This window comes from Symphalangus syndactylus, chromosome 14, assembly GCF_028878055.3.
Source record: "Symphalangus syndactylus isolate Jambi chromosome 14, NHGRI_mSymSyn1-v2.1_pri, whole genome shotgun sequence".
NCBI classification, from domain to species: domain Eukaryota; kingdom Metazoa; phylum Chordata; class Mammalia; order Primates; family Hylobatidae; genus Symphalangus; species Symphalangus syndactylus.
In genome coordinates, this window is record NC_072436.2 from 10,062,177 (window position 1) to 10,085,600 (window position 23,424).

The 23,424-nt window shown below is 42.2% G+C and overlaps 1 protein-coding gene across 4 annotated transcripts in view; it reads left to right on the forward strand.

The window, feature by feature from the left end:
- The window catches only part of RNF157 (ring finger protein 157), a 100,236-nt gene that overhangs the window by 14,501 nt on the left and 62,311 nt on the right, over positions 1-23,424 (forward strand). For 3 of the 4 annotated variants that reach the window (XM_055242133.2, XM_055242132.2, XM_055242131.2), the window contains exon 2: positions 12,350-12,468. In XM_055242133.2, the coding sequence (XP_055098108.1) occupies positions 12,350-12,468 (119 nt within the window). Of the gene's footprint in view, positions 1-12,349; positions 12,469-23,424 lie in introns of those variants that run through there. The other variant, XM_055242134.2, reaches the window with a different exon arrangement.

A 23,424-nucleotide genomic window follows, 5' to 3' on the forward strand; every position in this document is an offset into this window, starting at 1 on the left:
CTTCTTATTTTTGTACTCTAAAGCTTATTGTTATTGAAATGTCATGTAGATGAAGATTTTTTCAAATATATGAAAATTTACTAGGATCCCCATAGAATTGTAGAAGAATGGAAAATGGGTTTAATTGTCCTTTATTATATATTGTTATAATTAATAGTGGTTTGGTAACAAATGTCACAGTATCTCATTGAGGCAGACATAATTTAGAGAACCCATTGCTCAATATTTAATTTCACTATGGTGGTAGGAATATGCCCCCAAAACTTAAATTCAAAATGATTAGGCAAATTATTTAATACAATGAATTTTAAATGAGATTTTTCTTTTTTGTTCACATTATAAGGAACCAATAGTTGATTTTCCTTTGTTGAAGTCAATTTGCTGATTTTGGGCTCTCACTTCAAAAATTGCCATTGATAGGGTAGGGCTCCCTCAGTGTAATACAAGTTCCCTTTGCATTGCCCTGAGTTCTTGTAGAGCCAGAAAGTGGTGATAGTGACTAAGATAAAGTCAGATGTTAAGGAGTAGTGTCTGGAGCTGCTCTGGCCAGTGTGGGCCTTGCCCTGTGTTATTATACTTATTTCTTTCTGATGGTGCTCTGCAAAGTTGTACATGAATTGTGTATGTGTTGAAAACACTACATGTTCTAACATTGTTTACCGAGATTCAGAGTTATTTTGCTTTTGTTTCCAAAAATATAAAGGTGGGCAGTGCAGTCTATTTGTTTTTTTGTTTTATTATATTCCATATTTTATTCTGAACAGGGAGGCTGTACGTTGAACTTAGTGGTTCTTCCACTAGATATGTAAAACACAATATTTAAAGTTGATGTGGAAAACAAAATGTTTTTGAGACCAAGGGGTTTGATTTACAATTCCTGTTTGTCAGAAAGAAAAAAATTTGGGTTTTATATGGTTAAGCATTTTATCATCAATTCATTATCCCTCTTTCTTTTTTCCTATTACAGTACAGGAAAAGGAAAAGTCAGGTATTCTTTATATTGTAAAGAACCTTGGCCGAGCATGGTGGCCCATGCCTGTAATCCCAGCACTTTGGGAGAGCGAGGCAGGTGGATCACCTGAGGTCAGGAGTTTGAGACCAGCCTGGCCAACATGGTGAAACCCCGTCTCTACTAAAAATACAAAAATTAGCCAGGTGTGGTGGCACACGCCTGTAATCCCAGCTACTTGCAAGGCTGAGGCAGAAGAATCACTTTAACGTGGGAGGCAGATGTTGCAGTGAGCAGAGATTGGACCACTGCACTCCAGCCTGGGTGACAGAGTGAGACTGTGTCTCAAAAAAAAAAAAGTCTGGGTGCGGTGGCTCACGCCTGTAATCCCAGCACTTTGGGAGGCCAAGGCGGGCGGATCACGAGGTCAGGAGATCGAAACCACCCTGGCTAAGATGGTGAAACCCCGTTTCTACTAAAAACACAAAAAATTAGCCGGGCGTGGTGGCAGGCGCCTGTAGTCCCAGCTACTCGGAAGGCTGGGGCTGGAGAATGATGTGAACCCAGGAGGCGGAGCTTGCGGTAGTGAGCCTAGATGGTGCCTCTGCACTCCAACCTGGGCGACAGAGCAAGATTCTGTCTCAAAAAAAAAAAAAAGAACCTTAAACATTTGGCTCGTCTTCCACATATGTATGAAATAATAAACATTACATTTACACACACACACACAGTTGTTTGTTTTCATTTCTCTCACACACATGCTATTCTTTGCCACTGTCAGATGGAGAGACAGGTGCAGGGTTGAGATGTGGAGTTAGCCAGACCTTCAGTTCAAACCTTGCATCTCTCGGTCTCTGCTGTTTCTTAACTGTGGGATGTTGTGCGAGTCACTGAACTCTTCTAATCCTTAGTTTCCTCAGCTGAAAAATGGGCATAAGAGAATATCTTACAGATGAAAATCAGGGATAATTTTGGTAAAGTTCTGTATCTTGCTTACAATACATGCTTGGAAGTTAAAATAAAAATTCAAATGACAGCATTACAACCTGACTGTGCCAAATTCTTCCTCCCCATATGATTTTTTAAAATTGAGGTGAAGTTCACATAACATAAAATTATCTTAAAGTGAACAACTCAGTGGCATTTTGAACATTCACAATGTTGCACAATCCACTACCTCTATTCTAGAACTTTTTTTTTTTTTTTTTGAGATGGGATCTTGCTCTGTCACCCAGGCTGGAGTGCAGTGACACGATCCTCAGCTCACTGCAACTTCTGCCTCCCAAGTTCAAGCTGTTCTTGTGCCTCAGCCTCCCAAGTAGCTGGGATTACAGGCATGCACCACTACACCCAGCTAATTTTTGTATTTTTAGTAGACGGGGTTGCTTCATGTTGGCCAGGCTGGTCTTGAACTCCTGACCTTAAGTGATCCACCCGCCTCAGCCTCCCAAAAGGTGTGAGCCACTGCGCCCGGCCTCTAGAACATTTTTATCACCTCAAAATAAAACCAATTAAGCAATTTGTCCCCACTCTCCCCTGCCCCCATCCCCTGGCAATCACCCAGTCTACTCTCTCTGTGGATTTACCTGTCTGGATATTTCATATACATGGAATCATACTACAGTATGTGACCTTTTGTGTTTGGCTTCTTTCTCTCAGCATACTGTTTTGGAGGTTCATTCATGTTGTAGCATGTATCAGAACTTCACTTCTTTTTATGGCTGAGTAATACTCCGTTGTAAAAGTGTATGTTGGACACATTATATATCACATTGTGTTTACCCATTCATCTGTTGTTTGACATTTGTTTCCACCTTTTGATTATTATAAATAGTACTTCTGTGAACCCATATGATTTGAACATCTATTATTTCCTTGTATTTTATTTCTCATAGTTATTTTAGAAGAACCAATGAAGGAGCATGAACAATAGCTGGGACCAAGAAAGTCTTGGTTTTTGTTGATCGTATACGGTAAAATATGTGGAAATTAAAGCGTTTAATAAAATAAAGTCTGTACTTTGGATTTTCTGTTGCCATACTTTCCCCCCTTACAATATATTCATTGAGGAAACCTGGTCATTTTTCTTATTAAGGTTTTCTGCAGCCTGAGTTTTGCCAGTTGCCTCCGTGAACTCTCATTAATCATGTTCTGTTTTATTCCCTATAAGCTGATGGTTGGGTTCAGCAGCTCGATCAAGTTCATTTTTTTTAAAGCTTTAAAATTTGAAGCTACTTACTTTGGTAAGACTACTCTGTTGCGTTTTCTGTCACTAGCATGTATCTGGTTGTCTCTTTTGTGGGGGAGAGGTTTGGTAATGGATGATTTATTAATTTATTAAGACTTACATTCTAATCCTATCATTCCTTCTTTGTTCATTAGCTAGAATATTTCTGTAAAGAGAAACTTTCCCTCATCTACCTTTTCTTTTTGGCTTGAAATAGGGTCTCTGTTGCCCAGGCTGGAGTGCAGTGGTGCAAACACGGTTCACTGCAGCCTTGACCTACTGAGTTCAAGTAATTCTCCCACCTCAGGCTCCTGAATAGCTGGGACCAAGGCCCTTGCCACCAAGCCGGCTAATTTTTTTTTTTGAGACAGAGTCTCACTTTATTGCCCAGGTTGGAGTACAATGGCGCGATCTTGGCTCACTGCAACCTCTGCCTCCCCAGTTCAAGTGATTCTCCTATTTCAGCCTCCTGAGTAGCTGGGATTACAGGCGCACACCACCACGCCCGGCTAATTTTTGTATTTTTAGTAGAGCAGGATTTCATCGTGTTGGCCAGGCTGGTCTCAAACTTCTGACCTCGTGATCCACCCACCTCGGCCTCCCAAAGTGTTGGGATTACAGGCGTGAGCCACCGTGCCGGCCCAGCTAACTAAAAAAAAAAAAAAAAAATTTGTAGAGAAAGTGTCTTGCCATGTTGCCTCGGCTGGTCTCAAACTTCTGGGCTCAAGGCCTTCCCAAGTGCTGGGATTACAGGTGTGAGCCGTGGCACCCGGCCTCCCCTCATCTATTAATTATTCATTCACCCAGAGGTACAGTTCGTATAGGAAAGGCAAGATAAATGCTTGAGGCTTTCCCTTTAATTGCCAGTTTCCAAAATAATGAATTGGTTTACTAGCATCCTTCAATGGTAACCTTTTTTTTTTTTAAGATATTATGAACTCATTGACTTCGACTTATTTTATTCCTTGTCCTTATTATGCTGATGAAGCTTAATATAGTCCATCTTTGCTCTGCGGGAACCTCTTTAAGTCAGCTCTTGAGTCCCTTGGATATGACCCTAGTAGGTTTAGAGAGCGTCCTTGTTATCTGGTATGACAAGATGTTCTAGTCCCATCTTGTGTATTCCCTGCCACAGACTTGGAATGTGGCCTCCAAAGAGCCCTTGTTCCTGTTAGTGGGAAATGACTTTTGGAGACTACCGGCTGGGTGCTAGAGGCACCCCCTCCTACTTTGTTGGTCTTTGTTTGTAGGCCTTTTGAGTGGCCCAAGCTAGGAAACATTGTTTGTAAAGATAAAATACATATCATGCATTCTTATTGATATTTCTAATACAAATTCAGGACTATATGGTTTTTGTTTGACCTTGGCTTTCTTTAACTTTCTCTCTGATTCTCAATACACTAGGTATGATAAAATTGAAATATCACATAATTACTCATCTGCTTAATGCCACATTCTCAGAAGAAAATACTGCCACCAATAATAGGATTACTGTAAACTGTTTGAGATATCTTTTTTACAGTTTTCTTTCCTATTGAGATGTACAGTTAAATTACAATCTCTTAAAGTTCTTGGGAATAGTTTCTCTTTCTGTAGTTATTCCACTACACACACACTTAGGTTCATTTGTTTCACTTTACTTTTGATTTTTAGGGATTGCTTTACAGAAATTTTAATTTTGTAATTATGCAAAATATTTACATGGTTCCAGTGGTAGATACATAAAACGATGTGTATTCAAAGAAACCTACCTTCTGTCTGGTCCCTTCTACTTCATTCCCTCCCTCCTCCTATAGATAATCGCTTTAAAATTATTATGATTTATCCTTACATTGCTTGTTTTAAAAATATTAATTGATATGTATATGTCTTCATAGCCACTCTTCCTTACATGCATGGTAGCATAATATAAATTAAGCCTATTTATATTTATTGATATGATTGATATGTTTGGCTTAAGGCTGGCCATTTTATATCTATATGTATATAAATAGATATAAACATTTACAGTCTTTCGCTATGTAGTCTGTTTTGTTTGCTCTTTTTTTTAAGATGTATTTTTTGGATTTAGGAAGGTTTGTATTTTTCTCTAATGGTTACCCTTATTTAATCTTTATATACTACTGTTAGGTTGTTATTATTATTATTACTTTTGTCTGTTAGTTTCCTACTGTGAATAATATGGATATAACCAGTAACGTCTTCACTCACCTCTCCTCTTTACTCCAGCATTTGAAGTATCTCCTTTGACTCTCACTTACACCTAAAGTTTGTCAGCAAACATATTCTGCTTTTTCTCTGCTATCCATCCCCCTTCTTTATTTTTTGAGAGCTGTACTGTATTTTCTTTCTTTCTGTTTTTTTTTTTTTTTTTTTTTTTTTTTGAGATGGAGTCTTGCTCTGTCACCCAGGCTGGAGTGCTGTGGTGTGATCTTGGCTCACTGCAGCCTCCACTTCCCGGGTTCAAGTGATTCTCCTATCTCAGCCTCCTGAGTAGCTGGGACTACAGGCACATGCCATCACTCCTGGCTAATTTTTGTATTTTTAGTAGAGACGAGGTTTCACCATGGTGGACAGGCTGGTCTCAAACTCCTGACCTCAGTTGATCTGCCCACCTTGGCCTCCCAAAGTGCTGGGATTACAGGTGTGAGCCACCACACCCGGCCTGTTTTTCCTTTATTGAGACAGAGTCTCACTCCGTTGCCCAGGCTGGAGTCCAGTGGTGTGATCATAGCTCACTCCTGCCTTGACCTCCAGCAACCCTCCCACCTTAGCTTCCCGAGTATCTAGGACCACAAGCACATGCCACCATGCCTGGCTAACTTGTTAATTCTTTTATTGTAGAGATGAGGTCTTGCTATGTTGCCCAGGCTGGTCTTGAACTTCTAGGCTCAAGCAATCCTCCTGCCTTGGCCTCCCAAAGTACTGGGATTGCAGGCGTGAGCCACTGGGCTTGGCCTGGAAACTTATTCCTTAGTAGACTCCTCAGATGAGCTCAGGGGCTTTTCTTTCTTTGACTACCTTAGAATGTTACTCCCTCATCTTCTGACATAAAGTGTTTCTGTTGAAAAGTCTGATGACACCGATTTTCTTCCCCTCTAGAATTTTGACTTTTTGCCTGGATGCCTTTCTTTCTTTAAAGGTCAGTCGTTTTACTGAACTTGTCTTAGTGTTGATCATTCTGGCTCATACCTTTTTTTTTTTTTCTTGATATTTATATGTTTATTATTGTGGCAAAAAAACACACAACATTAAATTTAATCATAGTAACCATTTTTAAGCATACAGTTCATTAGTGTTACATATATTCACACTGTTTTGCAACAGATGTCTAGAACTTTTTTAGTCTATAAAACTAAAACTATGTACTTGTTAAACATTAATTTCCCCTTTCTCTTTCCCACTCATACCTTACGGTTTATGTATAATCTTGGAGATATGTGTATGATGTGACTTCTTAAAGCCTGCAAAGATTTCTGAATATGAGTTTTAAGAAATTATAGCTCACTAATAATGGAACACTTGAAGTTTATCTACTAGTGACATATGTTTTTTTCCCGTTAGCAAATAGGCAATGGTGTATTTTAGTTGAGTTCTGCAGTTTATCTGTGAGTGACATGTTTTTCCTAGTAACAAATAGGCAAAGAAGTACTTTAGTAGAGTTCTTTTCCCCCACCACTTCTGATTTTGAAGCACAGTTCATTGTGTTAAGAAGTAAAAATATGCATAAGTTGTCTAGAAGTCATCTTGTTTGGGGACTGTTGATGTGTTTGGTGTTGGTGATCTGATGATCTAGTAGCTATACATAGCTGTGCACCAATTTGTCCCTCTAGAAAGACTGAGCAAATAGAAAGCTTTATTCAGTCTGAAAAGGGCTGATTTGCTTTTCTCACTTGTCTAAATGAAAGCAAGCTGCTAGAGGGGTTCATTTCAAAGAAAGGAAAAAGCAAATTTTTGGTTGTAAAACAAAATACAAATAAATAAATTTATTTTTCCTTTTAACAGATGAGGATGGCTGGGCTCGGTGGCTCACACCTGTAATCCCAACACTTTGGGAGGCTGAAGCAGGCAGATCTCTTGACCCAGGAGTTTGAGACCTGTCTGGCCAACATGGTGAAACCCTATCTCTACAGAAAAACAAAAACAAATAAAAAATAGAAGCAGGTTTGGGGAGCTCTTTTTAATTCATACAATCTTGCATATTTTATGCATCTTCCCCTTAATAACCAAAAGTTTAGAAATTAATATTGCCAAAGAATTATTAATTGAGTGATTGAACAGGTGTTCAAGCTAATTTTAAGTAAAAGTAAGAACAATTTTGCCAACTATGTAATTTTGAGAAAATCATTCCCAGTTATAAGTATACAGCTTATACAGCTTTTGTGGGTTTTGTTTGTTTGTTTTTTGAGACAGGGTCTTGCTCTTTTACCCAGGCTGGAATGTAATGGCGCAATCATGGCTCGCTGCAGGCCTGACCTCCTGGGCTCAAGTGATCCTTCCACCTCAGCCTACTGAGTAGCTGGGACCACAGGCTTGGGCCATCATACCTGGCTAATTTTTTAATTTTTTGTAGAGACGAGGGTCTAATGGTAATATATTGTGAACATTTTTAATGTCAGTAGATACAGATTTACAACACCACTTTGAATGGCGTCATAATACTCTACTGACTGAATATACCATAGTATTATTATTATTATTATTATTATTATTATTATTATTATTTTTAAATATACAGAGACAGAGTCTCACCATGTTGCCTAGGCTGGTCTTGAGCTCCTGGGCTCAAGTGATCCTTGGCCTCCCAAAGTGCTAGGATTACAGGTGTGAGCCACCATGCCCAGACTATTCTTGATTTTAATGCAAGGCAAAACTACAATTAGCTCTACACATCTTTTGTGGTCATTTCTTTTCTTTTAATATTATGGCATAAAAGGGCATTTCTAATCGAAAGCTGTTGCCTGCTTTAACTCTTTAGCCCCCAAATCATTGGTGGTCCTCTCTCGCTAGGTTCAATCACGGCCACCTCTAAGCCAATCATCCGTGGATTTTTACTGCCCCAGATCCCTCCCCTGAGCTCTCACAGGTACTAGAAATTCAGTGGTCCCACACTGAGGTCAACCTAGACAATTCCAGACATCAAACTCTCTTCTCCCCCTTTCTTTATTCATGATTTGGGCAAGCCATCCATCTGTGTAACATCTTTAACTTTTCCAATTTTACCTAATATATGATAAATGTATAATTCCTGATGCATAGAAAATATATCTTACTAAAGTTCATCAGGAAATGACTTAAATTATTTGAGATTGCTGCTTCTACTTAAGGCAACTAGGTACCTCCCCTCTCCATAAATTATGCACTTGGAAAATAGGGCTAGCAGGTGCTGGACATAAATAATTGATAATTAAGCTTTCCTAAATGATGAATTCCACTGCTGTATCACTGTATCAGATGGCTGCCCTTTGTCTTTTTAAGTTTTGATGGGTGACTTTCAGGAGTTCCTCAGTGATTGCTTTGATTTGGGCTGCATTATTACTCTCAAAGAATGTTTTCCTGCTTGTTTAATTCAATAGGTGCCTCACTTTGTGGTGAGTGATTTTATCCACATTGTTTTGTTTAATAGATATTTCTAGACTAAAGCTCCTTTGTAGAAAGTTTTAAAAGTGAATGTTTGGTTCAGTTTTTGCTAGAATTTTCTTCTCTGTCTTCCTTCCTATGGCTTCTCCACAGGCTCAAAGTACTGAATCTCATTTTTTTCTTCTTTTTTTTTTTTTTAGTTTGCTATAAATCTTTTTTTCCTTTTTTCTTTTCTTTTCTTTTCTTTCTTTCTTTCTTTTTTTTTTTTTCTTAGGGTCTCACTCTGTCACCCAGGCTGGAGTGCAGTGGCAATCATAGCTCGCTGCAACCTTGAACTCCTAAACTCAAGTGTCCCTTCTGCCTCAGCCTTCTGAGTAGCTAGAACTACAGACATATGCTACCATGCCCAACTAATTTTTGTATTTTTATTTTTTGTTTTGTTTTGTTTTTAGTAGAGACAAGGTCTTGCTAAGCTTGCTAAGTTGCCCAAGCTGGTCTCGAGCTCCTGGCCTAAAGCAATCCTCCTGCATCAGCCATCCAGAGTTTTAGGATTACAGGAAGACCCATCACACCCTGCCTGCTACAGATCTTCAACAAATATTGCAACTGATTTAGGGAGTTTGTGTATATCCTCACTGTATTATACACAAACCTTTTGCCACTTAATAAGTTCCTTGTGTTAATTTCAGAAATGGGGTATATGAGATTGTTGATAACGGTATATTATGGGATGTGTCCTTTACTTTGGACAGCTTACCTTCATGGGAGAATTAGATAATGGAAATTAGAGGTAAGAGTCATTCGTTTAATCATCAGACTTAAAATGTATTCCCAGATGCAATTTTCAGCATAACCTAAGCCTCTTTTGGTGACTTCTCAGTTCCATCATATCCTGTCACAGTTCCTTGGTTTTTCCAGATGAGGCTGATGGGAATTTTGGCCCCTGACTGCTGATTTCATTTGGTTATTATATTGTACTGAAAATATTTCTGCCTCCTGGTTGATTAAGAAGGGGCAAAGGGGCCCTGCCATGACTGATGTCCCAGCAGTTCTGGCCGTTAGCACTGTTAATGAATTTGAGGTGGAGAGAGTATGTGTGTAGCCTTCTTTCATAGCATTAAATTGTCCCCTTATTTTACACCATAGCCTGTGTAGTAATTGGTAGAGTAAGCCAGGGATAGCTGTATTATTTAAATTCATATTTTCCTGTGAAACAATAATGTTTTACAGCAAGTTAAAGTGTGAAGAACCTTCATCATAGAAGGTTATGGAGGTATCGCAGTAGTGGTGGGTGGGTACTGAGACTTCTGTGTGTAGGTATAAGCTGGCTTATGAAAATCTAGGCAAATAGGCTGGGCGCGGTGGCTCACGCTTGTAATCCCAGCACTTTGGGAGGCCGAGGTGGGCGGATCACGAGGTCAGGAGATCGAGACCATGGTGAAACCCCGTCTCTACTAAAAATACAAAAAATTAGCCGGGCGTGGTGGTGGGTGCCTGTAGTCCCAGCTACTCGGAGAGGCTGAGGCAGGAGAATGGCGGGAACCCGGGAGGCGGAGCTTGCAGTGAGCCGAGATTGCACCACTGCACTCCAGCCTGGGTGACAGAGCGAGACTCCGTCTCAAAAAAAAAAAAAAAAAGAAAATCTAGGCAAATAAATGTATGTATCTGCAGATATAGGAAAAAAACTCAGTTTCTCCTATACACTCACAACACAAGCAGCGCAGAAAACTTCTGTGACCTCTGGTCAGCAGAATATGTGGGGATTCTCTCCACCAGCAACCACTCAGTTCTGCAGAGGACACCAGCTGGGTGTCCTCCCATTCATTTCACTTCTGATACTACTTGAAGATAGTGTCCGATCCCACAGGTTGAGGGTGCAATCTCACAAGACTGCTCCCCACTTCTGATGCCCATCGCAAGCCCCAGGTGGTTTTACCTGTGCTTCTGACTAACCAACCAGAAAGCAGGGTTCCCATAACCCCCTCCTTGGGTTTGATTAACTTGCTAGAGAGACTCACAGAGCTAGAGAAACACATTTACGAGTTTAGTATCAAGGATATTACAAAGGATACAGAGAGAGATACATAGGGCGAGGTTATGTGAGAAGGGGCACAGAGCTGCTATGCCGTCTCTGGGCACGTTACCCTCCAGAAACCTCTAAGTATTCCCCTGTTTGGAAGCTCTCCGAACCCAGTCCTTTGGATATTTATGGAAGCTTCATTACATAGCATGGTTGATTACATCATTGGACACTGATGATCAACTTAACTTTCAGCCCCTCTCCCTTCCTCAGTGGTTACGGGATGGGCTGAAAGTCCCAACCCTCTAATCCTGCCTTTTCTTTCCAGTGACCAGCCACCATCCTGAGGCTACCTAGGGGCTGCCAGGCACTGGTTAATTCGTTAGCATATGTAAAGACAAAAAAAAAAGGCATCACTTTGGATATTCCAAGGATTTTTTTTTTTTTTTTTTTGAGATGGAGTCTCGCTCTGTCACCTAGGCTGGAGTGTAGTGGCGTGATCTTGGCTTACTGCAACCTCTGCCTCCCGGGTTCGAGAGATTCTCCTGCCTCAGCCTCCCAAGTACCTGAGACTGCAGGCACATGCCACCATGCCTGGCTAATTTTTGTATTTTTAATAGAGACGGGGTTTCACCATGTTGGCCAGGCTGCTCTCTAACTCCTGACCTCAAGTAATCCGCCCTCCTCGGCCTCCCAAAGTGCTGGGATTACAGGCATGAGCCACCATGCCGGCCTGGATATTCCAAGGATTTTAAGAGTTGCATTCCAGGAAATAGGGTTGAAGACCAAACATATATTTTACAATATCACAGTGTATGTATATGATGATACTTGTAGCTGAGATTCTTCAATACGTGGAATAACTACTTCAAGTTTAAAGGCAAAAGTCAGGAACCAAAAAATATATATTATCATTAATGTGCATTGTAGGACCTTTTGGTCTTTTGGCTGGAGGTATTTTAAACAGATCATTAGAAGAATTCAATTAAGAATGTTAAAAGGAAAACAGTGATTTATTCTATGTTTGGTATCTGGGGTTTTCCCTGCTATGATTTTACTTATTTTGTGCCATTGTCCCAAATCAGGAAAAGAAAACACTCTTGGGATTAGAAATTGCTCTAATTATTCATTCAGAGGGTTAACTTTTTTGTTTTTGTTTTTTTGAAATGGAGTCTCACTCTGTCACCCAGACTGGAGTGCGGTGGTAGGATCTTGGCTCACCGCAACCTCTGCTTCCCGGGTTCAAGCGATTCTCCTGCCTCAGCTTCCTGAGTAGCTGGGACTACAGGCATGTGCCACCACACCTGGCTAATTTTTACATTTTTAGTAGAGACAGGGTTTTTCCATGTTGGCCAGGCTGGTCTCGAACTCCTGATCTCAGGTGATCTGTCTGCCTCAGCCTCCCAAAGTGCTGGGATTACAGGTGTGAGCCACCACGCACGGCCCAAAAGGTTAACTTTTTTTTTTTTTTTTTAAGGTTAACATTTTTAAAATCCGCTTTTTATTTTTTTTACTAGATTTAGGTTGACTGTTTTCTGCTTGTTTGATTTTTTTTCTGTTTGTTCCTCTCTAGGAAGCTATTTTGCCAGCCACTTCATTATGGGAGGAGAGAAGTTTGACTCAACTCATCCTGAAGGTTACCTGTTTGGAGAGAACAGCGATCTGAACTTTCTGGGGAACAGACCAGTTGCGGTATGGCTGTAATCAGTTTACTCTCACTTGGAGCTTAAGTGGCCAATTCAAAAAGTGTAACAAAAATAAGTTTGCAGTTGCTTGTTCAGCAGTTCGTAGCTTGGTCTGAGTTGAGAGAGATGCACTAGAAGACAAACTGCAGCCTCCTTGGTTGTATGGGGTCTCTTGTTGCTAGAGGACTGGAAGAGCTCCTGGAGTCTTGTGAGGGAGAGGATGAGTCTCACAAATTAAGCTTTCTTGAGGATCCGGATCTCTCCCTAAATGCCACCTCTTCAGGCAACCCTCTTCCAAGAGCTTTTGTTTTTTCTTCATAGCACTTAACACCAACCTTTTATTGATTTGTCTCTTTCTCTGCTTATTGTCTACCTCCTCCTTTAGAACGTAAGTTTCATAAGGCAAGGACTGTTTTTATTGTAGTATCCCAAACCTAGAACAAAGCCTGGCACGTAATGTTAAGCCCTTAATAAATGATTGTGGAATGAATGACTGAAAATTTTTCTCTTGATATGTGAGTTGATATGAGAATACATTTCTCTCAGTTGTTCCTTCTCATAAATTTCTATTGAGCACCTTCTCTGCATCATGCAGGAGGCTTTGTAATAATAGCTGCCAGGTGGCTGTTGAGTGGCTACTGTGTGCTAGGAAGGTCCTAGAGACCCCTGTTCCATATGAAGACCACTTGACATAGGACTTATCACTCTATTTTATAAGCGAGAGAACTGAGGTGTTTGGAGAGATGAATAATGACAGAAGCTAGGAAGTGCACACTATGTTCTAAGCACTGTTCTAAGGGTTTTATATACATTTTTCTCAAAGTCATGTAACTAGGTTTGCCTGGTCACAGATCAGTAATCTTTCCAGTGCTCCCCACTGCCTTGAAATATTCTGCCAGTTTGGTGGAGCAGACAAAACACAGAAACAGGAAATGTTTAATTAACAATAAAGATCAGAAATGATTGAATTTGGTGGGAATTGAGAGTGGGAGAAGACAATGGCAAGGACAGGTTGCTTCAGTGTTGTGCTGGGAAGAGGTGCAGGGAGTTGAACTGGCCTTTGAAGAATGGTGTGTTGGATGAGGCCTTTCCAGGAGTAGAGCACAGCACGGGCCTAAGAGCATTCAAGTTGTTGAATTGGCAAACATTTACTGAGCAACTACTGTGTGTCAGGTACCGTGATTGGCGCTGTGGATACAGAGCTGAAATGAGCATGGCTTGTTCTTCCCTGGAACAAATAAGGAAACCAGTCTGGCCCGATTGGAAAGGTGGGCCGGGCACGTTGGCTAACACCTGTAATCCCAGCACTTTGGGAGGCCAAGGTGGACAGATCACCTGAGGTGGGAGCACGAGACCAAACTGGCCAACATGGTGAAACCCCATCTCTACTAAAAACACAAAAATTAGCCCGGGGTGGTGGCACACCCCTGTAATCCCAGCTGCTCCAGAGACTGAAGCAGGAGAATCGCTTGAACCCGGGAAGTGGAGGTTGCAGTGAGCTGAGGTTGCCCCACTGCGCTGCAGCCTAGGGGCTACAGTTAGACTGTGTTTCAAAAAAAAAAAAAGAAAGGTAGATGGCGGCTATGTTACCTTGATAGGTTTTTTACTCTCTCCTGTGGACCGTGAGGAATATTTAAGACTTGTAGGTAGGTGAGTGACCTGGAGAAATTGCTTTTTTAGGAAGATTGATCTGATGATGGTCTTCCATCTTGACCTTTAGCATAAAAATAATTATTTTGTTGGTTTTCATTGTTCTCTTCCTTTCTTTTTTTTTTTTGAGACGGAGTCTCGCTCTGTCGCCCAGGCTGGAGTACAGTGGCACGATCTCGGCTCACTGCAAGCTCCGCCTCCAGGGTTCACACCATTCTCCCGCCTCAGCCTCCCGAGTAGCTGGGACTACAGGCGCCCGCCACCACACCCAGCTAATTTTTTTGTATTTTTAGTAGAGACGGGGTTTCACCGTGTTATCCAAGATGCTCTCAATCTCCTGACCTCGTGATCCGCCCACCTTGGCCTCCCAAAGTGCTGGGATTACAGGTGTGAGCCACCACGCCCAGCCTGTTCTCTTCCTTTCTATCTAGGGTGACCCCTCTGCTAATTTTTTGTCCAGTAGTACACTTTTCAAAATGCCAAATCTTGTCTGCTTCAAATTAAGTTATGTCAACTAATACTTATCAAATGTCTACTCTTTGATTTTGTTACTACTGTCTTGGTAATTAGAGTAGAAAGATCTTTCTTTTTTTCTGATAGAGCCAGATAAAAATATTTCCTCACTCACAGGGAGTCAGCTTGTGCTTTGAAAGTAGCCCTTTCTGCTGGTCACGGTGACTCATGCCTGTAATCCCAGCACTCTGGGAGGCCGAGGCGGGTGGATCACAAGGTCAAGAGATCAAGACCATCCTGACCAATGTGGTGAAACCCCATCTCTACTAAAAATACAAAAATTAGCTGGGCGTGGTGGTATGCGCCTGTAGTCCCAGCTACTCGGGGGGCTGAGGCAGGAGAATTGCTTGAACCCAGGAGGCGGAGGTTGCAGTGAGCTGAGATCGCTCCACTGCACTCCAGCCTGGGCGACAGAGTGAGACTCCGTCTCAAAAAAAAAACAAAAACAAAAATGAAAGTAGCCGTTTCTTCTATTAATAACATGGACTTGATGTTTGCGTCTGTTTCTGTCTTTTTCCTTTCATCTGATGTAAAGATAGTTTATATATTTAAAAAAATTTTGGCCTTTTCAGTCCATAAAGATGATATAAAAATAAGTAAATATAAAAATAAGTAAATCAGGGATGTCCAATCTTTTGGGTTCCCTGGGCCACATTGGAGAAGAAGAATTGTCACATTGGGCCACACACAAAATACACTAGCAGTAACAATAGCTGATGAGCTAAAAAAGAAAAAAGAAACCGCAAAAAAATCTTACAATGTTTTAAGAAAGTTTACGAGTTTCTGTTGGGCCACATTAAAAGCCGTCTACCCTTGGGCCACAGGTTGGACAAGCTTGAAGTAAATGCTGCTTTAGGTTCAACTTGAAGTTTATGCTGGCTGGCAGACTTTTCCCAAGCCTATGCCGACCTATAAATGACTGAGCTCTTCCTGAAATGCTAAGTAGCAGCCTTGACCTTAAAGTTGAGGCTTTTTCCCAAAGAAGATCAAGCTGGGCACAGTGGCATGTGCCTGTGGTCCCAGTTACTCAGGAGGCTGAGGCTGAGATGGGAGGATCACCTGAGCCCAGGAGAATTCGAGTCCAGTTTGAGCAACACAGCAAGACCCCCATCTTAATCAATCAATCAATCAATCAGTGCCACTTTAAAAAAAAAAAAGAACATCAACGTTGGAGTTTTTGTTGTTGCTTTTATGTAGTAATCATTAAGTATGCTTAATGTTACACAAAGCAAATGATTTTTTTTTTTTTTGAGACAGAGTCTCACTCTGTCACCCAAGCTGGAGTGCAGCAGCAAGATCTTGGCTCACTGCAACCACAGTCTCCCAGGCTCAAGTGATTCTCCTGTGTCAGCCTCCTGAGTAGCTGGGATTACAGGCGCCTGGCACCACACCTGGCTAATTTTTGTATTTTTTTGGTAGAGATGGGGTTTCACCATGTTGGACAGGTTGGTCTTGAACTCCTGACCTCAGGTGATCCGCCCATCTCGGCCTCAAAGTGCTAGGATTACGGGTGTGAGCCACCATGCTGGCAAATGTTTTTAAAAGACATAATTTTATATTAGGAAAGGAAATCAGAGTAACTTCATACAGCTACATAAAAATGTAGTATAGAGAATAAATGCAGCGTGTTTCTCTTTTTCTTTTCCCCACAGGTTATTTGATAATAATAATGGCTGACATTTGAACACCTAGTTTCTGCCAGGGCTGATTGTTCTAAGCTTTTCATCTGTGTTATCTCATTTTGTCCTCACATCATAATGAGAAAGGTCCTCATTCAACAGGTGAAGAACATGTGGCACAGAGAGTTTAAAGACTGCATAGCCTGTAAGGGATCAGGATCGGAACCTAGCAGTCTGGCTCCAGAGCCTGAACCACTCTGCCATTTTTGCTAATTAGGCCGGGTGTACTCAGAAACTCTGCCCACATCCTGTTGGTGAGTCCATTGTGTAGATCTTCAAGTGCAATTTCTGAAATATTGGTATCTGAAAGTGGAATGAGGCCAGCACAGTGGCTTACGCCTGTAGTCCCAGCTGCTCAGGAGGCCGAGGCCCGTGGATCTCTTGAGCCTAGAAATTGAAAACCAGCCTGGGCAACATAGCAAGATGCTCATCTCTACAAAATATAAAATTAAAAAAAAATAGCCAGGCATGGTGGTGCATGCCTCTAGTCCCAGCTACTCAGGAGACTGAGGTGGGAGGATCGCTTGAGCCCAGGATGCCAAGGCTTCAGTGAGCTATGATCACTGCAGCCTGGGCAACAGAGCAAGAACCTGTCTCAATAAATAAATAAATAAAAGTAGACGAGTGGCAGTGGTATGTTCTCTTGGAGCGCCTCTTCAGAGTTCATATTCCATGTGTAATTCCATCTGCTGAGCTGGCCTCTGGGTTTTGCCATTACTGCACAACATGCTTCTTTAGGGGAAGGCCCAGAGATTGAAGATTGACGTGTAGCTTGAGTTCTAAACAGCTGACTTCCATTCTCTAGCAAAAGATCTTGGGTGTCAGCACATGAGTGTTAGGTTACAGGGGAGCAGGAAAGAGAACAACCTTTTACAGCCATCCAGCGGCATGCAGCAAGAGCGGCTCCTCTTTGCAGAGAGAATGAATATGGGCAGTGAAATATGTTAAAATTAATTGTTATATTAAGGTGTAAATGCCATAGACTTCCTGGCTTCTGGGATATCCTGTCATTTCTGAATGAGCAGACTAAAAAGTGTATCATTTGACTGAGCTGTACTTCGCACCACAGGTGTACCACTTAGGATAATGCATCAAAGCCAATTTTTTTTTCCCTAGAGATAGAGTCTTACTCTGTCACCCAGGCTGGAGTGCAGTGCCGTGATCATAGCTCACTGCAGCCTCAAACTCCTGGGCTCAAATGATCTGCCTGTCTCAGTCTCCTGAGTAGCTGGGAATAAAGGTGCATGCTACTACACTGGGCTAATTTTTAAAATTTTTTTGTAGAGACAGGGTCTTGCTTTATTGCCCAGGCTGATCTCAGTCTCCTAGATTCAAGCAGTCCTCCTGCCTCAGCCTTCCAAAGTGTTGGGATTGCAGGTGTGAGCCACCAAGCCCGGCCCAAAGCCAAGTTTATTATCAAGTCTTAAGGGTCAGATTTAAAGAAACTAGAGTGTGTGTATATACAGAAAGATGGTGGAAGAGAGTTGGAATCTAGATTTCAAGTTTTATTTATATCTTACCGTTAAACTCTTTGTAACCTTGGCAAACGTATCACTCAGGCACTCAAATTACCTACTTGTAACATGGAGATAGTTCTGACTTTAGGATAATGTAATGCTTGGAATATTTCTTGGAATTGCTGGACAAAAAGCAGCATGCAGCAATGTTAGCTATACTTGCTACCTTTCCAGTTGGTTATTTCTACAGCTACTTGTTATTCTAGGTAGAGGGATCTTCACTGTTTTGTTTGCTTGTTTGTTTTTTGAGACAAAGGTTTACTCTTGTTGCCCAGGCTGGGGTGAGCCAATTGCGGTGAGCCAATTGCAGTGAGCCGATTGCAGTGAGCTGAGATCCCGAGATCAGACCATTGCACTCCAGCCTGGGCAACAAGAGCGAACCACCATGCCCAGGTAATTTTTTGTATTTTTAGTAGAGACAGGGTTTTACCATGTTGTTCCAGGCTGGTCTCGAACTCCTGACCTCAGGCAATCCACTCACCTCGGCCTCCCAAAGTGCTAGGATTACAGGCATGAGCCACCTTGGCTGGCCTCTTCACTGGTTTTTAAATACTGTCTTAAGTATTTAAAGTAGTAAACTGGGCTTCTGAAGGTCTTTCTGCTCTGGTCCCCTATATAGAGGAACTGAGGTGTCTGTGAATCAGTTATAAAATGTTAAATAAAGACCATCCCTTCCCTTCCTAGGTGGCGGAAGAGCTGGTGTTGCTTTTCTGCTCCTTTATTGAGTTAGATCTTGTTTTGTTGGGATAATTACTGCCAAACTCTAAGTTATTAGAGGCTTAGAAATTAGTCAAGTAATGCCTTGACTCCTTCCTGCCTCTTTTTTTTTCCTTTTGAGACAAGGTCTTGCCCTGTTGCCCAAGCTGAGGTACAGTGGCACAACTACAGCTCACTGCAGCCTCGACTTCCTAGGCTTAAGTGATCCTCTCACCTCAGATCCTCCAGTAGCTGGGACTACAAGCACGCCCCACCATGCCTGGCTTTTTAAAAAAAATTTCTATAAAGAGAATGTCTCACTATATAGCCCAGGCTGGTCTCAAACTCCTTCGCTCAAGTAGTCTTCCTGCCTTGGCCTCCCAGAGTGCTGGGATTATAGCTATGAGCCACTGTGCGCCGCCTCTACCTGCCTTTTGTAGACAGGAGCTCAAACCGCTCCTCTCAGTTTATAAGGAAAGTAGTTGAGTTTTAGCCTAGTTCCTAATAGTCTGTATCCTCTTGTGTGTTCTGTAGCTGGGCCCCATTGACACAGTTTCTTCTTCCTCATGCTCCCTGCAATCAGGGCTGCATAGCTGCCATTATTATTTTTATTTATTTATTTAGAGATGGAGTCTCCCTCCGTCGCCAGGCTGGAGTGCAGTGGCACGATCTTGGCTCACTGCAACCTCTGCTTCCCAGGTTCAAGCGATTCTTCTGCTTCAGCCTCCGAAGTAGCTGGGACTACAGGTACGCACCCCCACGCTCAGCTAATTTTTGTATTTTTAGTAGAGACGGGGTTTCACCATCTTGGCCAGGATGGTCTCAATATCTTGACCCGGTGATCCACCCATCTCGGCCTCCCAAAGGGCTGAGCCACTGCGCTCAGCCGCTGACATTATTTTAAGAACTAAAATGTGCCAGGCATGGTGGCTTATCCCTATTCCCAGCACTTTGGGAGGCTGAGGCAGGAGGATCACTTGAGGCCAGAAGTTTGAGACCAGCCTGGGCAACATAGCAAAACCCTGACTCTACAAAAAAAAATTAGCCAGGGGTGGTGGTACACACCTGTATTCCTAGCTACTTGGGTGGCCGAGGCTAGAGGATTACTTGAGCCCAGGAGGTCAAATCTGCAGTGAGCCATGATTGTGCCACTGCACTCTAGCCTGGGCGACAGAGCATGACCCTGTCAAAAAAAGAAAAAGAAAGAAAGAAAAAAAAGAAAAAAGAAAAGAAAAGAGGAAGGGAGGGAGCGAGGGAGGGAGGAAAAAAGGAGGCTGGGCAAGGTGGCTCACGCCTCTAATCCCAGCACTTTGGTAGGCCGAGGCAGGTGGATCACTTGAGGTCAGGAGATCAAGACCAGCCTGGCCAAAATGGTGAAACCCTGCCTCTACTAAAAATGGAAAAATTAGCTGGGCATGGTGGGGGGTGACTGTAATCCCAGCTACTTGGGAGGCTGAGGCAGGAGAATCACTTGAACCCAGGATGCACAGGTTTCAGTGAGCCGAGATCGCACCACTATACTCCAGCCTGGGTGATAGAGTGAGACTCAGTCTCAAAAAAAAAAAAAAAAAGAAAGAAAGAAAAGAAATGAGACGCATACAGTGTACTTTTCTTCTTTCTCTAGTACAGATATACCAAAAGTTGTACTCAAATCCAGTTTCTGTGAATTGAACCCTTTTATCACATGTGTCAGGAAGAGCAAGTTATTTAAAGGAACTTGGTAGTATATCCATTTGTAACATAGAGTTTTGCACACATGGAGCTTTGTGGCAAAAAAAGAGAACATGATTCTGTTAGTCCCGGTGCTATTCATTCATTCAAGTATTTATGAGTCAGATACAGTGCTGGGAACTAGGAATGCAGAGATGAGAAGACATGACCCTTGACCTGAAGATGCTTGCTGCAGAGTGGGGCAGCTGATGTGCCCCCACTGCGAGGGACTGTGATAGGTTCTACAAGAGAGGACCAGAGTGCCCTGGAGCACAGACCAGTGGGGATGCCCTCTCTCCAGGGAAGGGGCTTCTGGGAGGTGACTCCTTTAACCTGGAGGGATAAGCAGGATTTCCTAGATAGGGAAGATGAGGAGAGGCATCTGAGGCAGAATTAATTAATAAGCAATACAAGGAAGCATAAAGATGCAGAAGTGTGCTTTTGGTGCTCAGAGTGGTGAGTAGTCAATAAGGATTGGACTGTGAGGGATGCTGGTTGGAGTTGAGGCTGGAAAGACAAATTGGGTTCATATCTGAAGAGCCATCAATATTGTATTAAGAAGTTTTTACGGGCCAGGCGCAGTGGCTCACGCCTGTAATCCCAGCACTTTGGGAGGCCGAGGCGGGCCAATCACGAGGTCAGGAGATCGAGACCATCCAGGCTAACACGGTGAAACCCCGTCTCTACTAAAAATACAAAAAATTAGCCGAGCGTGGTGGCAGGCACCTGTAGTCCTAGCTACTCAGGAGGCTGAGGCAGGAGAATGGCATGAACCCAGGAGGCAGAGCTTGCAGTGAGCCGAGATGGTACCACTGCACTCCAGCCTGGGCAACAGAGCGAGACTCTGTCTCAAAAAACAAACAAAAAAAAGAAACAAAACTTTTTACAGGCCAGGCGTGGTGGCTCACGCTCATAATCCCAGCACTTTGGGAGGCTGAGGCGGGGAGGTCACCTTAGGTCAGGAGTTTAAGACCAGCCTGGCCAACATGGTGAAACCCCGTCTCTACAAAAATACAAAAATTAGCCAGGCGTGATGGTGGGTTCCGTAATCCCAACTACTCAGGAAGCTGAGGCAGGAGAATTGCTTGAACCCAGGAGGCAGAGGTTGCAGTGAGCCAAGATCGCGCCATTGCACTCCAGCCTGGGTGACAAGAGCGAGACTCCATCTCAAAAAAAAAAAAAAGTTTTTACTTTTTCTTCTATGGCAGTAGAGGTCATAGTCATGAATGGCTTTGCCGCTGACTGACTTTGTCATATTGGTTAAGGTGCTGGCCAATCAGTGAGTCTCAGTTTCCCCATCTGTAACATTACCTTGCAGGAATATTTTAAGGACTCAAAAAATGATGGTGGGACCTGATGGCTCACTCCTGTAGTGGCAGCACTTTAGGAGGCTGAGGTGGATGGATTGCTTGAGGCCAGGAGTTTGAGACCAGCCTGGCCAACATGGTGAAACCCTGTCTCTACTAAAAATACAAAAATTAGCCGGGCATGGTGTTGCTGCTGCCTGTAATCCCAGCCGCTTGGGAGGCTGAGGCATAAGAATTGCTTGAACCCAGAAGGCAGAGGTTACAGTGAGCCGAGATCATGCCACTGCACTCCATCCTGGGCTGGACGAGACCATCTCTCAAAAGAAAAAGATAACTATTACAATCTAATTCGCATTTTAGAAAATTCTATAAATTAATTCACAGTGTAGGTAATAAATCAGAAAGACAGGAAATAAGAAGACCAGTTAGGAAGTAATTTATTTTAAGAAAAAATATATGAAATACCTGAATAGGATTAACAGCATTGCAAATAAACATGGTGCAGACTTTCTACCCTAGAACCATGGACCAATTTATAACCTTGCAGAGAAGGCCCCAGGGCTGATGATCATTGCTTTGACTTATCTGAAGCATCGATTGGCCACTTTTTGGTACTATGCCAAGGCTGAGCTGCTTCCTCCAACCCCTAGTGAGATCTCTAGAACTATTCAGAGCCTGAAAAAAAATAGTAATGCTCTAATAGCTCACGGTTAAGAAAGCTTTGCTGAATGATGTGGTGGCCACTGAGGTGTGGATGTGATTTTATGTCAGAGAGCTCATAGGCAAGTGTGGCATCATTGCCGTAATCTTTGAAGACCCATCTTTAACATCTGATTACATTTGATTTATCACTTGTATGTTCTTGGACCATGTGTGATCAGACTAAAATGTGTCTAAAAAACAGAAAATAAAATGAATACAGTGCAGATTAGAGAACTGCAGCAGTGTGAGTTGAGGCAAAGGACACTACAAGGAACAGCCTCTGTGAGAGGCCACCACTTACCCCAGATGCTGTGCATGTGTTATGTTTGGAGATTTATTTGTGCCTTGGACTTGGAGTAACTGGCCTAATAGGTCACAGCACAAGGACCTGGCACTTACTGCCCTACAGGCCTAAAGCCCACGGCGGGAACGGGTGTCTTTCTCATGCACGTGTGTGTGTGAGAGAGAGAGAGAGAGAAACTGAGATTGGGTTATTTGCCTTTTGCATGCTATCTTCTTTCCTTCTTCCTTCCTTTATAATTTTACTACAATTTTTTTTGTCCTTTAGCCTGGAAATATTGATTAAATTTTGAGCTGTGCATACCCTTTGGCCCAGCTGTTTCACCTCTCCAAATCTCTCCTACAGAAATATTTTGAAGAGTGTGAAATGATTCCTATTTACAATGTATATTATAGCATTATTTGTAGTAGTGCAAAATTAGAAAATATCTAATGGCCGTTGTAGTGGAATGGTTAAATAAATTATAATGTGCCTATGCCATGAACTGTTATTCAGCAAAAATTAGATGGATCTGTGTCCACTGAGATGGCAATATGTCCACAACCACATCACTTACTGAATAAAGGAAGTTGCAGTATATAATGTAGAGTCTGATTTCATTTCGGATAAAAATAATATATGTACATGTGTGCATTTATGTAGATATATTTATAGCCATAAAAATATACTATTACAATGCATTTAAACTGGTACAATGGCAACTCTTGGGATATATCAAGAAGGGGGGTATTCACTTCTTAATTCATATTTTCTAAAATTTTCTTTATTTTTTTTGAGAAAGAAGCTTGTTCTGTCACCCAGGCTGGAGTGCAGTGGTGCAATCATAGCTCACTGTAACCTGGAACTCCTGGACTCAAGCAATCCTCCTGCCTCAGCCTTCCTGGTAGC